General features: G+C 37.8%; 1 protein-coding gene across 1 annotated transcript; it reads left to right on the top strand.

Annotated features, from left to right (window-relative positions):
* Positions 1 to 10433: 10433 nt before the first annotated feature.
* Positions 10434 to 15385, top strand: LOC105038526 (protein NRT1/ PTR FAMILY 4.3-like). The gene is made up of 5 exons (XM_010914358.4): positions 10434 to 10746; positions 11135 to 11352; positions 11856 to 12296; positions 13483 to 13610; positions 14252 to 15385. Exons 1-5 carry the CDS (start codon positions 10623 to 10625, stop codon positions 15144 to 15146), a joined length of 1806 nt encoding a protein of 601 aa, XP_010912660.1. The 5' UTR covers positions 10434 to 10622; the 3' UTR covers positions 15147 to 15385.
* Positions 15386 to 16019: the final 634 nt, after the last annotated feature.

Raw genomic sequence — 16019 nt, 5'->3', positions numbered from 1 at the left:
GAATGATCGTACATTACCTATGGAGGGTGTAGGTAACATCAGATTAAGGATGTTTGATGGGTTGTCAGAACTATGGAGTGTTGGCATGTTCCAAGATTGAAGAAGAACCTAATTTCTCTTGGGACACTAGACTCTCATGGATACAAATATCATGCAGAGAATGGAATTCTCAAAGTGTGCAAGGGCTCTATGGTACTCATGAAAGGCGGTTTGGTTTCAGGATTGTATGTTATTCAGAGAAGTATAGTTTCAGGAGAAGCTGCAGTAGCATCTAGGAGCAGTAATCAGAATCAGACTCAGCTGTGGCATTTGCGTCTTGGTCATGAGTGAGAGAGGGTTATCTTATTGAGCAAGCGAGATTTGTTGGACAGACAGAAAATAGAATCTATAGATTTTTGTGAACACTGTGTGTTTAGCAAATAGACCAGGGTAAAGTTCAACAAAAAGGCAGTGCATAGGATCAGAGGTACAGTGAATTATATCCATTCAGATCTATGGGGTCCTAACAGAATTCCTTCCAAGAATGGTGCCAGGTATTTCATGACTTTGATTGATGATTACTCTCGAATGGTTTGGGTGTATTTTTTGAAAACAAAAGATGAGGCATTTCCAACTCTTGTTAAGTAGAAGATGATGATCGAGAAGCAGACAGAAAATAAGGTCAAGCATCTTAGAACTGATAATGGATTGGAATTTTATAATCATGAGTTCGATGCTTTCTGCAGTGACGAAGGTATAGTGAGACACCGCACTTGTACTGGGATACCACAATAGAATGGTATTGCAGAACGCATGAACAGAATGCTTTGTGATAAAGCACGAAGCATGCTCTCACATTCAGATTTGGAAAAAGATTTCTGGACTAAAGCAATTAATACAGCCTGTTTCTTGATAAATCGATCTCCATCTACAGCTATTGAGTGTAAAACTCTTTTTGAGATCTGATCTAGGTCACCTGCTGATTACTCCAGTTGAGAGTGTTTAGTTGTCCTGCTTATACTCATGTGAGGGATGGTAAGCTTGAGTTAAGGGCAAAGAAATGCATATTTCTAGGGTATGCATCTGGAGTGAAAGGCTATAGGTTGTGGTGCAATGATACTAAGTCTCCAGGATTAATAATCAGCAGAGATGTGACATTTAATGAGTCTGCTTTATTGGATAGTCAAAGGGAGAAGTCAATATCAGAATCAGATCACGGTGTCAGAGAACATGTGAAGCTTGAGGTTGATACTTCAGCAGTTCAGTCCAGTGATTTAGATGATGAGGTGCAGGATCTTGATCAAGAAGAGGATGCACCTGAACAATAGCAACAAGAGCCATATAGCATTGAAACTAATAGGGAGAGAAGACAGATCAGACCCGCGTAGAGATATGCATATGCAGATCTAGTTGCGTATGCCTTATCAGTTGCTGAGATAGTTGATGTGCATAAACCAAGTAATTATAGGAAAGCTATTTCTTGTTCAGATGCAGATCAATAGATTGGTGCTATGGGTGAAGAAATTGAATCGCTTCACAAGAATCAAACTTGAGAGCTTGTGATACTGCCTAAGGGACAGAAAGTGGTAGGCTGTAAGTGGGTTTTCAAGAAAAAAGAAGGCACTCCAGGGATAGAAGCACCTCGTTACAAGGTACGGTTGGTAGCTAAAGGCTTTACTCAGAGGGAGGGGATTGACTTCAATGAAGTGTTCTCTCCAGTTGTGAAGCACAGTTTCATCAGAGTTCTTCTTGCTATGGTTGCTCTTCATGATCTAGAGCTCGAGCAATTAGATGTGAAGACAGTATTTTTACATGGTGAGTTGGAGGAGCAAATTTATATGAGTCAGCCTGAAGGATTTGTCATTCCAGATATGGAAAATCATGTTTGCTTGCTTAAGAAATCTTTATATGGTTTGAAACAGTCACCTAAGCAATGGTACAAAAGATTTGATATATTCATGATTTGTAATGGCTTTATCCATAGCTCATATGATAGTTGTGTGTATCACAAAAAGCTTTCAGATGATTCTTTTATCTATTTGCTGTTGTATGTGGATGACATGCTTATTGCTGCTAAAAGCATGTCACAAGTTAATATACTGAAAAAGCAGTTGAGTGATGAGTTTGAGATGAAGGATTTGGGTGCTGCAAAGAAGATTTTGGGAATGGAGATTAATCGAGACAGAAGTATTGGAAAGCTTTTCTTGTCTCAGCAGACTTATGTTGAGAAAGTGCTTCAGCGTTTCAACATGAATAATTTTAAGCCTGTAACTGTTTCGTTTGCTGTCCATTTCAAGTTATCTGCAGATATGTCACCTAAAACAAATGAGGAGATGGAGCACATGTCCAGTGTTCCTTATTCTAGTACCGTGGGTAGCATCATGTATGCTATAGTTTGCACTTGACCTGATATTTCACATGCAGTCAGTGTTGTGAGTAGATACATGGCATGTTCTGGGAGAGAGCACTGACAAGCAGTGAAATGGATTCTAAGATATTTAAAGGGTACTACAGATATTGGTCTGACATTCGATAGGGCCAAGATGAGTGATTCAGTTGTTGGCTATGTGGATTCAGATTTTGTAGGAGACTTAGACAAGAGGAGACCTCTGACAGGTTATTTGTTTACTCTTTCTGATAGTGTTATCAGTTAGAAGGCAACATTGCAAACTATAGTTGCTTTATCTACCACAGAAGCTGAATATATGGCTCTAACAGAAGCAGTAAAAGAAACTATATGGTTACAGGATTTGGTGAGTGATCTTGGATTGATGCAGAACAAGCCAACAGTGTTTTGTGACAGTCAAAGTGCCATTCATCTTACAAAGAACCAGATGTACCATGAGCGAACAAAACACATTGATGTCAGATATCACTTCATTCGGGATATTGTATCACAAGGTACTATAGTTGTGTAGAAAGTCTCTACACATGATAATCCGACAGATATGATGACCAAGATAGTCCTAGTTAGCAAGTATAGGCATTGCCTAGACTTGGTTGATGTTTGTAATGCTCAATAGTGCCCTTGCGAGGGCATTTGGCAAGACAGAGTGTTGAAATGATTTTGTTGATGATAGTGAAAATTTAAGCCAAGGGGAAGAATTGTTAATGTGGCTTAAATTTTGGATATTTTTATGGGCTCGAACTATGATCCGATCCGAAAAGCCCGCGTTGTGACCTGAATGAAACTTTTTGGGAGGTCTGTGGTGGTAGCGGAGGGCATAGGCTGATAGGACCTGAATGGCAATACCTCCCGTGATACGGACTAGTATAAATATTGTACTTTCTGTCAATCTCGGTAGTTTTATGTGAGAGATTTGAGAAATCAAACTGCAGCTAGAGTTTGAAGAGTTCTGAGTGATTGTATCTCTCTTTTCATCATAGTGAAATTTTTTTCTCGTGTCTTGCCTGTGGACGTAGGCTTTTCAGCCGAACCACGTAAATCCTGTGTCCATTTTTTTTCTCTTCTCTATTCTGTGTGATTGTATGAATCTGTGTGTGTCCTATTTTTATGCTTGCTGTAACAGATAGCCATATGAAAAGATGTGATAGCGGATATAGATAGGAATTGGATGTTTTAACACAACTTAAAAGACCGGCTCTCATTGAAGTCTAAATTGCGAGCTAAGCTGGCAAATCCATAATTCTATCAGTAGATTGGTTGAGGAGGGCAAGCCTGCGCCCACTTGAGCACTTGGAATGGAGAGAGTGGCACCTTCTTTTGCAATCAGGAGGTAGAGACTTTGAAAAAACATCCCACTAGGTTAGAATTCCTCGGTAGGGGCCCAAAAAATCCGAAATAAAGAAGAGTGCAAGTTTCTATCCCAATTGTTTATTCTCATAAGAAAGAGATGGAAGTGAAAGTTGCCCGCTATCACTCACCTAAGTGTAGTCGAATTCAAGTGTCTTCAGGATAATATAATTCCAATATCAATAGAAATGGCTTTTACAGATTACCAGGAAAGAAAAAAAAAAAAAAAAAAGGACCTTTAGACCATATATAAGAATGCAAATTTTGATGCCCTAGATAAAATGTATTCCGGTTGTTAGCGACTTTTCTTTTCTGTATGCAACATACACATGAATCCTTAATTCGTCCCCAATCACAAACATGCAATGTGTGGTGTTGAATCTTGCACATGTATAATTCCCCTTCTATTCCTAGATGGATTTTTTTCTTTTTGGTCATGTAATTAATATACATGTATGGGAGATACCACATCCAAGAATGCATGTGATGCACCTTAATCTTCTAGGAACAATTGCAGGAAAATCAAGTTCCATTGGATGATAGATCCCATACATATCCAACTATTATATTTTTCACACCTATCATATGCAAACACCAACTTTGATATATTTATGGATATTGTTGCGGTGCGGAAAAGAAGCCACCATTAGTCCTATATTGATTGGAGTCAAAGAAGAATCTGAATTATATAGAAAGGAATCATCTATCCCACGTAAGTTATCTTTTAAACGGTAAAATTTTGAAGCCCATAAACTAGTGCGGATAATACTTCGCATGCCAAGCTATGAGCCTTTGACCGCAACAGATATCAAAGATACAATGGAAAGTGGCTCATCATATGAAAATAACTTTCTGGACTATCTTTAGATCTTTTGTATATTTTATTTTTTTATTTATAAGGATGTATTTATATTAGATTGGTTTAATATTTTCGATTTTATCAAAAAAACAAAAAAATAAAATGAGAAACAACGCGAAACAGGGGCAACGTGTCGGCAAACCTAGGATGTCACATACTAAGAGATATCACGAGGGTTAGGCGCAAGTGGTAGGGGACCAAACTCCGCCGACAAAATCCACAAAAGGAAAACAGGAAGTCTACGTGTTTTCGATACGTATTCTCTTTCTTCTTTTCGCTTTCGTCCCCATTGTCTCCAGAAACTCTACTCTCAAACCTAAAAAGAAGTGAAGTTTCTTTGACCAACAATGGTCCACCTCTTTCCTTCCTCTCCTAACTAGCTGAATCCACTCTCTATTCCATTCTGAAATTCTTGTTGAAGGCAACGTGGAGGCCAAAAGACTTGCAGTAGACTTCTTGAGAGAGAGAGGTGTGATAAAGACCAAGGTATGGGACCATAACGTGACACCTAATATCTAGGAGAGGCCCAATGGTTGCTTTCCAACGTTAGCCACCAAATCAAACCAAAACATGTATCTTTGTGAAATAGATATATTATGCATCTTTACTTGAAAGAAAATTGCACTTTATATTGTTTTGGTACAAACTTTCCAAGTACCTTTGGCAAAAGGTCAAGCCCCTTTGGAGAAAGGATGGCGTGGACACAATTGACCGGTTGCCGAAAGCCTCCTCTCAAGAGTCAAGATCTTCAAACAAGGATGGTTGGCACGTTTGGAGATCAAGATCAATCGATTGAGATTGACAAGTCTTAACTAAATCTAGCAGCAACATCTGCAATCGATGTTGGTCTGTCACATGTACCGACATGTATAGGGTCCATCGAAGTGTGGATCTAAGTATTTGACCTTATGTCGAAAATTGCTTGTAAAGTCTCGGCAATCTAATTAGATTACTTGCTTATTCTTATTTTTTTGTGCTTGCTTAATCAGCAACATTTCATCCAAATCAATGCTATGATAAAGTGGAAGCCAATTGTAAAATCCTGTTAGTGGAAGTGGTTGCCGCTAATTGTGAGTCTCAAACACTCCTCGTGGAAAATTATGGGCCAAGGATTTTTTTTTTTGATAAAAGAGGGCAAAGAACTCTCAAAATGATCTTATGGAGATGATCAATAATAAATTCTCATACAATCAGATTGTAATAAGCGAGTCAACTCCGAGTGCACAATATATAGCCAAAAGGATATATCACAATCAAAATCTCTACCTCTCTAACAATCCACGTGAAAATGAACTTCTTTGAAAACATGATTGGCATCAAAGAAGTCCAAGACTTGGAGAATTATGAACCAAGTTGAGAGGGGTAGACTTTCCACTAGAAAGATGGAGCGGTATCAAGAAAGCTATCTAGATCTTATGGAGCGAAAAGAAAATTATGAAGAAAAAGTAAATGGCATAATGTGATGATTATCTTTTGGTTGCTCCGAGCACTTAATTCATTTGGCTCTAATAACAGAAAATTATTCTTGGTTAGCTGATTTTATTTCTCTAATGCTTACTTTGCTTTTCTTTTCTTTTTTTTTTTTGTTTTTTATTTATATGGATTAAGTGGGTGGGGATGAATGCGCCGATTCGGACTTGTAAACCAAATGAGGTCACAAGATTCAAGCTAGGGTTGACTTGGAAAGCTATGCTAATGGTGGCTGTTAGCACACCACAACAGAAAGGAGGGGGAAGCCCCACCATTTTTATCCCATCAACTAAGAAAAACCAAGCTCAAGCCTAACCACACTATAGTTTGGCTTTGGATTAAAATATTTTAGAGTCTCCTTGATCACTTTTTGGTGACTATAACAGCCAAAAATTATGCCAAAACATCATTACACTTGCACATGATTTTGTGTGTTTGTGGTTTTAAAATGCCTAAGAAAGGAAGAGGAGACATCATCCTTTGTCCAAAAATAACTGCATTAGTTTCTCAAATGCACAGAAGGGGACAATTTTAATTAAAAAAAAAAAGAGTTCAATATGATCAGAAACATGAGCATAGACAAGCGTCATCCCTTTTATATGTTCTATGGTTCTACTTGGCTAATTGTTTCTCTGAAATCGAAAGAGTATTTTTAAGTTCTCATCAGTCCTTTCCTGTTTTCTTCATCCTGTATATACCATCTACTGTAAAATGGTCCACTTTTCGCCAATTTTCTGCCGTCGAAACAGACATAATCCCTTCTCTAATCTACATGAATCTAATTCATTCTCCTTCTGTTTGCAGCAAAATCATCTCATTATTTTCCTTTTAAATTCTCATGCCTTTTTGTGATAGTGTCAGTGCAAGTATCCATAAAGCAAATTATATTGACAACTATCTTAATTCTAGATTTTTGCCTTATATTTTATTTGGTATGTTAAAATACAAAGACTAATTCATATCCTCATATCAGCTCGGCTAAATCTTAACATCAAACTAGTTGGAGTTGGCTATATGAATTCTTTTTCTGATTTGTTCCGCTCAGTTTAGGATCATAAAAAGACATATATTTATTTACAAATTATAAAATATTATTATGGATAAAATTCAAAGTTCTCTTTATGTGAGGGATTGTCATGGAGTTGAAATCCTCTCTCGGAACCAGAGCGGTCCATTCTCCCATTATCGTCACATGCATGTTGCAAATGACAATCATCAACCGTCCTGCAACACACAAGCGCGGTTGGTGATGAAAGATCGATACTCTATCGTTCAACCTTAAATTGAAGAATATTAAAACTCGTTGTCATAAAATATTTCTCACGACATTTGTGACATAATTTGCCATTATCAGATTCCTTCCTCATATTCATTTCATATCATTGCTTTCCATCATCAATGGTCCATCTTCAACCTATTCTACTATGCCTAGAGTGACTATAATTGCACAATTATGCAAGTCACCTTAGGCAAAAATAAAAAAATCTTCTTTCTAGGTCTTAAACGTGGCTGGTCCATGGATCATACAATGGCAAAATGTAGACTTTACACTCCTATCTTAGCGTAAGTTTTGGATAGAGATAAAACATAAAGGGAGCACACTTATTAAAAGAATGTGTTCATCTATCCATTCCTTTATCATATGGCATCCGAGTTTTGCCTTTTTGACCTAAGGAAGCACGTAGGCGTGGTGGTGGGGCATTGGAGGCCTTTAATTTACAAGCACTCACCATGTTGGGAGGATTATGGGCTCAGAGGCCCCACATGAGATCATATGATCAGATGTTTCATTATCTATGCCCATACCAATCCATCGCTGACACCGCAACATCGTGACCGTACACCTGTTGCTGGTGTGGACTCCTTATCAACTTGAATGGGCTGGACCTGAATAGGGCCCACTTGACCCACCACTCGTGCACGAATATCCCGACCCTACACAAACGTTGTGGTCCAAATTTAAATCATCAAGGAGATGATTCCATGATCAATGGACCATGATTGACAGGGCAATCAAGTTATCCAGCTAAGAAGAGGCCCATTGCTGACCTGTGTGAATCAAATTTGACTTTGTAAAGGAAGGCCCATTGGGCCCATCTACAGGCCCATGTTGTATTGTGGGACCCATCTTTCAAGCTTTATATATGACCGACATGTAGTTTTTTTAATGCATCATGAGATTTATTATTGTTGTATGATAACCATGGCATGCCAAGTGTGTGAAGTATCTTAAAAGATGGTGCAATTGCAGCTGGAACAGCAACAATAGCAAAGTGGTAGAAGTGGTAATTTGTAAAACAGGACCACTAAATAGTGGGTGGTAATTGGCAAACAAAGACATGCCAACAACCAGGGGTGATACATTTAGTTGGAGCAATAGCAGCAGTAGTTGTTCAGCTCCAATAAGTACTAAATGCTTCAGGGTTGATGAAGTTTATACATTACAACTGATTTAGCACAGATTAGATTTGTCACTCACATCTTTCAACTTGACATGAAGCAAAACATGGTTCATACCTGAAATGGTTTTCAGCATTCGATAAATTAAGCAAGTGCACAAATATGATATGTTTATGCCTTCTCATGAGACATTAGGAGAGTTGGAACCTTTTTCTTTTTGGGCAGGATTTGAGAGCTTCTACTCTTTAGAAGGCTCCATTAGTGTGGATGCACATATGATGTTATACTATAGTTAGTAGAAGCAGTAGGGGCAGGGCACCACTATTAGCATTACTAGTACTAACACATACTTCAAAGGTGAAGTTTTGATTAAACTAATGGTCGCTTCATCTCTCAAATTAAAATGAAACAGAACAAGTTTGATGTCAGAAATGCTTTATATGGTTAAAACAAAGAAAAAGCATCGCATACTCATACTTTCTAATTGGTCTATGCCTTATGTTACCAGATGATTTTAGGAAAAGAGAAATTAGATTTTTTGTGATGAATTTATTTTTTTATTTTTTAGAAAAGTGCCTCTACTTTTTCATTCTAAGGTAAAAAGTATTGACCCTAATATACATTAATGTAACATTTCTTATTAGCTTAAGGATATGGAATCAATTAGTTAACTAAAAAACATGAATTTTGTTATGCTTCGGATGTACAGTATTTGAAATAGGTAGTCCTCTTTTAGGACCCACCTAAGACATGCTCAAGTTACCCATGAAAATTGCTTTGCATTCTGTGCTTAATTTCCTGAGCAATAAATATTTTTTTTATAATAATGACTGTGTCTAACCATCTATCTGCAGGGAATCATTATAAACTTCCATCAGCTGTTTTTTCTCCATTAATTTGCTACTCAATATTTTATTTCTCTTATATTATAACCTGTTCTGAGTAAGAAAAACTTTAGACACACATGGTGGTTGTAATAAGAACGGCACAACATATGCAAGTTGCCAATAGACAATAAAACTCATGCATACACTGACAAATCTGAGAGTTATATATAGAAGGAAGTAGCCAAAGTAGTTTCACTTAGCGCAATTATCTCATTTTAGAGGGACGAGAATGCACATTTTTTAACACAGACTTGGCAAGTTGTACATTATTTTTCTGCATGTCAGTCATGAACGTTTGAACAAAGAGTTATGGTGCTTAACATTCAATTTCTATTGTCACACGGTCCCCCATTCCTTTACCTTCTTCACATAATCCGTTCTCCCCTATAGATTTGTTTATATATAACTATAGTTTAACTTATTTCATATCTTCAATGAATGCATGGGTTAGGCACCACTACCTCTTTTGTCAAAAAGATATATAAAAAAAAAAGATATAATTAAACATAAACTAATTAATCCAACCTGTATAGCTGTTTGGATTAATTATTTGCAACGTAGATTCTTGTTCCATATTAAATACTTTCTTGGTTGCCATCACATGAGATGCATGCACATCATCAGTTCTTGATATGATTCTCATACAGAGAGAAATAATTTATTTATCTGTGCACTTTTTATGAAAAAATTAATTAATGGGAATGTTATTAATCACCTCTGCTTGTAGACATGTGTGCATGATAAACTTAGTTGTTTAATATATGAGCATATTATATTGGGTCCATGAAAAGGCCAACTTTGTGCCTCCCAAACCACTTACATCACCACCGTAAGTGCTAGTTTTTTATCATTATTTTTGATCATCTTCAGAATTAATAAGAAAAAACGAAGGTTGTTAAATTGATGTGGGTGAGTAATGGATTTAGTAAGCAGTCCAATTCGAAGATTTCTATGTGGGAGACAAGTTTTCCGCTGTCTTCCCCACTTTGCTCCCCCCTAAAGCACGACGAACTCTGACCCTCCAATAGAGACTTGCACCATCAATTGACTGTTTCACACCATCATTCTTTTCACCATGGGGTAAAGCACACCACAACAACCCATGACGACTCCTCACCGCCCCACCCTCTCTCTCTCTCTCTCTCTCTCAGCTGAGCATTATAAATAACTGCATCAACTTGCCTTGGATCTATCCAAGTTCTCTCCAAGAGATTCTCCCCTCGCAAGACAAATAGACCAGGATTGTGTGTGTGTGTGTGTGCGAGGAAAAGAGATGGATGTTGAGACCAGACAGAATTTCCAAGGGGAGATGGATGTTGAGTTCTCTGTTGATTGGAGAGGCAGATCCTGCAAGCCCAACAAGCATGGAGGCATGAGAGCTGCTGTCTTTGTTCTAGGTCCCTCCCTCTCTCTCTCTCTCTTCCCTCCCCTCCCCCCAACATACACATACACACTCTGAATTTTGGTTGGTATTCTCATGTCTATTTTTAGCTGAAGGCTCTTGAAGTATTTAACATAAGATAGAAAAGGACCTTAAGGTGCCAATTTCCATGAGTAACAAAAAGGTTGTTCAGCTTTTCCAAGTGTATTGAGTGATTGTATGCGTATTATTTTTCTATTCATTTATTTGTTGGGTTATTTGAGTGTCCATTTGTTATTTTATGGGTTATTTTGAGAACCACTTAACAAGTTGTCCATTTTTTTTTTAATTTAATGTATTTGGAATGAAAAATGATATGTTACATATATTAAATCGTCAAGCTTATTGCTGCTTTTGCTTTCCAGGCATTCAAGCATTTGAAATCATGGCAATTGCTGCTGTGGGGAACAACCTTATAACATATGTGTTCAATGAGATGCACTTTTCGCTGTCAAAATCTGCAAACATAGTGACCAACTTCGTCGGGACTATCTTTCTCTTGTCTCTGCTTGGGGGATTCCTTTCAGATTCTTATCTGGGGAGCTTCTGGACTATGTTGATTTTTGGATTTGTGGAGCTCTCAGTAAGTCTTGTGTTCTTTTTCTATGAATTACACTAAAACATAGAATTGCAGCAGGCCTATGTCATTATTAATGAAGAAGAAACTGCAGACTGTTATTGAGCAAACAAATATAATGAACTTTTCTTAGTCTTTTACTAGTCATTCGAGGAAGGCAAAAAAAATGAAGGATAAAATCATTAAAGGAGATTGTGAGCTTTCAAAACTCCTAAGAAAAGATCATGGTAAAACAATACAGTTCCTAACAAGCACTATTCCATCTTCTCAGAAAACAAACACTGTTCCATCCAGTCAAATTGGAAGAATTGTTATCCCATAACCATAAGTGCCTCTGTATGTTTGTTGGTGTTGATTTAATTTTAATTTTTTCGATAGACAAATCCTTTTCAGAGTATGAATTTGATGCATCATATATCAAGAAGGGAGAAAAGACAATGTGAGGTGACAAAGGGTAAAAGAAGCTATCTTTTGCTAACATGGTAGGTGTTTGTATTGGTTTTTTCCAGGGATTCATCCTACTAGCAATCCAAGCGCATCTCCCCCAACTGAGGCCACCTCAATGCAACATGATGTCTAAAGAAGAGCATTGCGTGGAGGCCCAAGGCTTCAAGGCCATTATATTCTTTATTGCTCTCTACTTAGTGGCCTTGGGGAGTGGGTGCATGAAGCCTAACATGATTGCCCATGGTGCTGATCAGTTCAGGAAAGATGATCCAAAACAATCGAAGAAGCTCTCTACTTACTTCAACACAGCCTACTTCAGCTTCTGTGTCGGCGAGCTCATCGCTCTCACCTTGCTCGTTTGGGTGCAGACACGGTCGGGGATGGATGTTGGTTTCGGTTTGTCAGCGACTGCCATGGCAATGGGCCTTATCAGCTTGGTATCTGGTCTAATCTTCTATAGGAACAAGCCACCTCAGGCCAGCATCTTTACCCCAATTGCGAGAGTAAGCTTCAATAACATGTTTTTCCTTGCTCTTCAGTTAGAGGCTTCATAAGGTAGTGGGCAGGGCTTGTTATAAGTTGTTACATTGCAGGGTACCTAAAGCTTCAATAATTAGCAATTTTAGCAGGCACTTTTGATCAATATCTTCTTCTTTTTAGATCATCCAAGATGATGTGAAAGCAATTAGATGACCCTGATTGATTTCTTATGAAAAAGTTGCAGTGCTAAGCGTGGAACATAATATGATTACACTACTAAGTGGGCTATTACGATAGTACTTAATTGTTTCTTGGGCATTAGGTCAGCAATTCTCCATGAGGTGTACTCTTTGAGAGTAAGGTTCTTATTATGATTGCAATTATTCTTTGATTGAATATCCTTTTGGCGATACTGTGTTCAGTCAAACTGGTTGTCTGTTTATCTCCATGAAACTAATAGAGAAATATTTCTTCTTCTATTTTACAAAGAAATCCAGGAACTGACGAATAAATTAGTATCTCTTTAATTTCTTATTCTGCCTACTTGGCTCTTTTCAGCTTTTAATTTTAATGTAAATTAAGGAGAAAATAATTATATGTTTGTGTTAGTTGTGATTGATTGTAACATATAGATTAATTTAACCTATTACGAACAAATTTCTATTGCTTGTAAGAATATTATATTCAATTATAGGTGGTATTTGTACTAATTGATATTTTTTAATGGTTAGACAGTCCAAAGTCAAGAGCAACATATTTCTTGGGAGTCCTCAGATGTGTACATATATGGAAGTTCTTAATGTATATATTTTCACTAACTGTGGAAATGTTTAGCTTGTTGATGACCACAGCGGTCTGTTTTGGTCTTAATGAAATGAAGGTCGGTTTATAGGATTATATTATGTTGATAAAGATTAACTTTGATTATGATTTTTTTCCCTGTCTTATGAGTATTAAACAGCTACAAATATTTTATTTCTGTGGCTTATATTTCTGCTGATGGTGTATTTGCATAAAAGAATAAGTAAATGAATAAGAAAAAAAAGAAGGGTGTATATCCCATGGATAAGATTTAAGACTTCTCAAAGACAAAATTTTTTCTATCAACATTATCCAAAATAATAATAAAAATGCAAACTTATGCAGTTTCTTGCTCTCAGATTCGATATCTATGGTATCTGATATGCTTCAGAATTATAAATTTTGCAGGTCTTTGTAGCTGCAATTGCTAAAAGAAAGCAGGTTTGTCCATCTAGCTCTGAAATGCTTCACCAGCGCCGAAACAATGCACCTGGCCACCTCATAGTCAGTGGACTTCAACGCACAGACAAATTCAGGTTTGCACTTGTATAAAAAATTGTAGCCCTTTCAAAGTGCAGTGCCACACTAACAGGGATTGAAAGGTGTCCCTTAGAATATTTTAAACTTACAAATACCGACTACCGAACATAAGGAAGTTTAGATGTCATAGGTTCGACTGCATTAATCATCTGAAGTTTAAACTCTACCGCCCATGCAGATAAGTTGTAAAATTCTCTCTCTTTAGATACATATGATACATTTTATATATACATATGATACATTATATATATATATATATATATATGTGGCTATTTTTTTAATTATAAGATATGCAAACTTAGAGAGTGAGCTTTGGTGCAATAGTAAGATTATTCCATGATAACTTGTAGATATCGCAGGCTCCAAACATGGAACAGCTAGTCTTTTTACATGTAAGGGTAAGACTGCATAAATATGACTCTCTCGAATCCTATAATGATAGGAGCCTCGTGCAGTAGGCCATCCTTTTAGATCCATAAACTTAGAGGAGGAGCCTGAGCGCAATAGTAAAATTGCTCCATTATTACCTAGAGATCAGTTGTTTATAAGAAAGAATAGCTAACCTCTCCATATATACAGATGAGGTCGTACAAGATCTGTAAACTTCATTCTTATAATGATTTTGACATGAATGCAGGTTTCTGGATAAGGCCTGCATCAAAATTCAAGATGGTTCTGGCATGAAGGAGAGCCCATGGAAGCTATGCACCGTTACTGAAGTCGAGCAAGTGAAGATAATCCTCTCGGTGATTCCGATCTTCGCATGTACTATCATCTTCAACACGGTATTAGCTCAACTTCAGACCTTCTCAGTCCAACAAGGAAGCACAATGAACACCCAACTCATCACCAAATCCTTTCATATCCCTCCTGCTTCCCTCCAATCCATCCCTTACATCATGCTCATCGTTCTTGTTCCCATCTACGACATGTGCTTCGTCCCCCTTGCTCGAAGGCTCACCGGAAAGGAATCCGGGATCACTCCTCTCCAGCGCCTCGGCATCGGCCTCTGCACTGTGACCTTCTCGATGGTTGTAGCAGCGTTGGTGGAGAAGAAGAGAAGGGAGGTGGCTATTGGTTCAAATAAGCTTTTGTCCATCTTTTGGATAGCCCCACAGTTCCTCATCTTTGGAGTCTCAGAGATGTTCACAGCTGTGGGCCTCATTGAGTTCTTCTACAAGCAGTCATTGTATGGGATGCAGTCCTTCTTGACAGCCATGACCTATTGCTCCTACTCATTTGGGTTCTTCTTGAGCTCCCTTTTAGTCTCACTGGTGAACAAGATCACCTCGAGCTCATCAAAGAGTGGCTGGCTCAGTGACAATGACCTCAATAAGGATAGGCTGGACTACTTCTATTGGCTCCTGGCAGCCCTCAGCCTCCTTAATTTTTTCAACTACCTTTACTGGTCTAGATGGTACCCTTCCAACCCATCTCTATCAACCGCTGTAGTACATGGTTCCTATGGTGAAAAGGACCACCTCAGCTTCAGTTCCTCAAAGCATGTAGAGGCAGACAATATACTGTGTTAAAAGGGCTAGCTTCACCACTTCAATGATATTGTTTTTCTCATTTCTATCATGATCTTATGTTAAGCTACAGAAAGTTTGAAAAAGGAAAGCATGAAATGTATCATGTTAGCTTTATACGAACTAGGTGCATTGGTGGGCTAACATGCCCTTTTAATCTTTTCCTTAATAAATTCTGGGGAAAATTTCTCACTTCCTCCACATTTCATATAAAAAAGAATGTACTTCCATGGTTTGAAGAAAGTCTCAGAGAGAGTTATAAAGGAGTTAGGTCAAATTCCATCATCAAGATGTGTACTAAGTTCTCCTGTCTTCCCCAATCTGTTGTTGTCCTCGTCACACACTACTCTTATATGAGATGTCAAGAGATGTATTCCTCTCAAAAAGGAAGTTCAGTGATAGATGTGGTAGAACTATTTTGAGGTAGTTAAACAGAAGGGGGGGGTCCACATAGAACCAGTCCATGTACTGTGATTTGATGCATCATGGGAGGTGAAGGAAACCTGCACTACAGAACAGGAGGGTGGATGGGAGCAAAGCTCCAATGCCTTTGTCTGGTCACTTTCCATTCCAGACATGTCCCATACATGTCCTAGTAGTGACCATTGACCCTGTCATCAAGGAGGATAGACTTTGCTTGCCATTATAATTTCTATATGCTTGTCAAACAAAAATGTCATTGAAGCCAATGGACCCCATGATTTATTTGTTCCTAAGCCCTGAAGTAACCTTTTCTCTTCAATGTCACCAATTCAAGGAGCTGAAATTGACACAGGAGTGTCTATGGACTAGGATCAAAAGGAAGTCTATAAGAGAAATCTATTCTTATTTATTTTTCTCATCATTAATTAATGTACTTTAATGGATGGTTGGTTC

This window comes from Elaeis guineensis, chromosome 1, assembly GCF_000442705.2.
Source record: "Elaeis guineensis isolate ETL-2024a chromosome 1, EG11, whole genome shotgun sequence".
Taxonomy (NCBI): domain Eukaryota; kingdom Viridiplantae; phylum Streptophyta; class Magnoliopsida; order Arecales; family Arecaceae; genus Elaeis; species Elaeis guineensis.
Note: the sequence above shows the minus strand (reverse complement) of the source record. Positions and strands in the feature narration are given on the sequence as shown.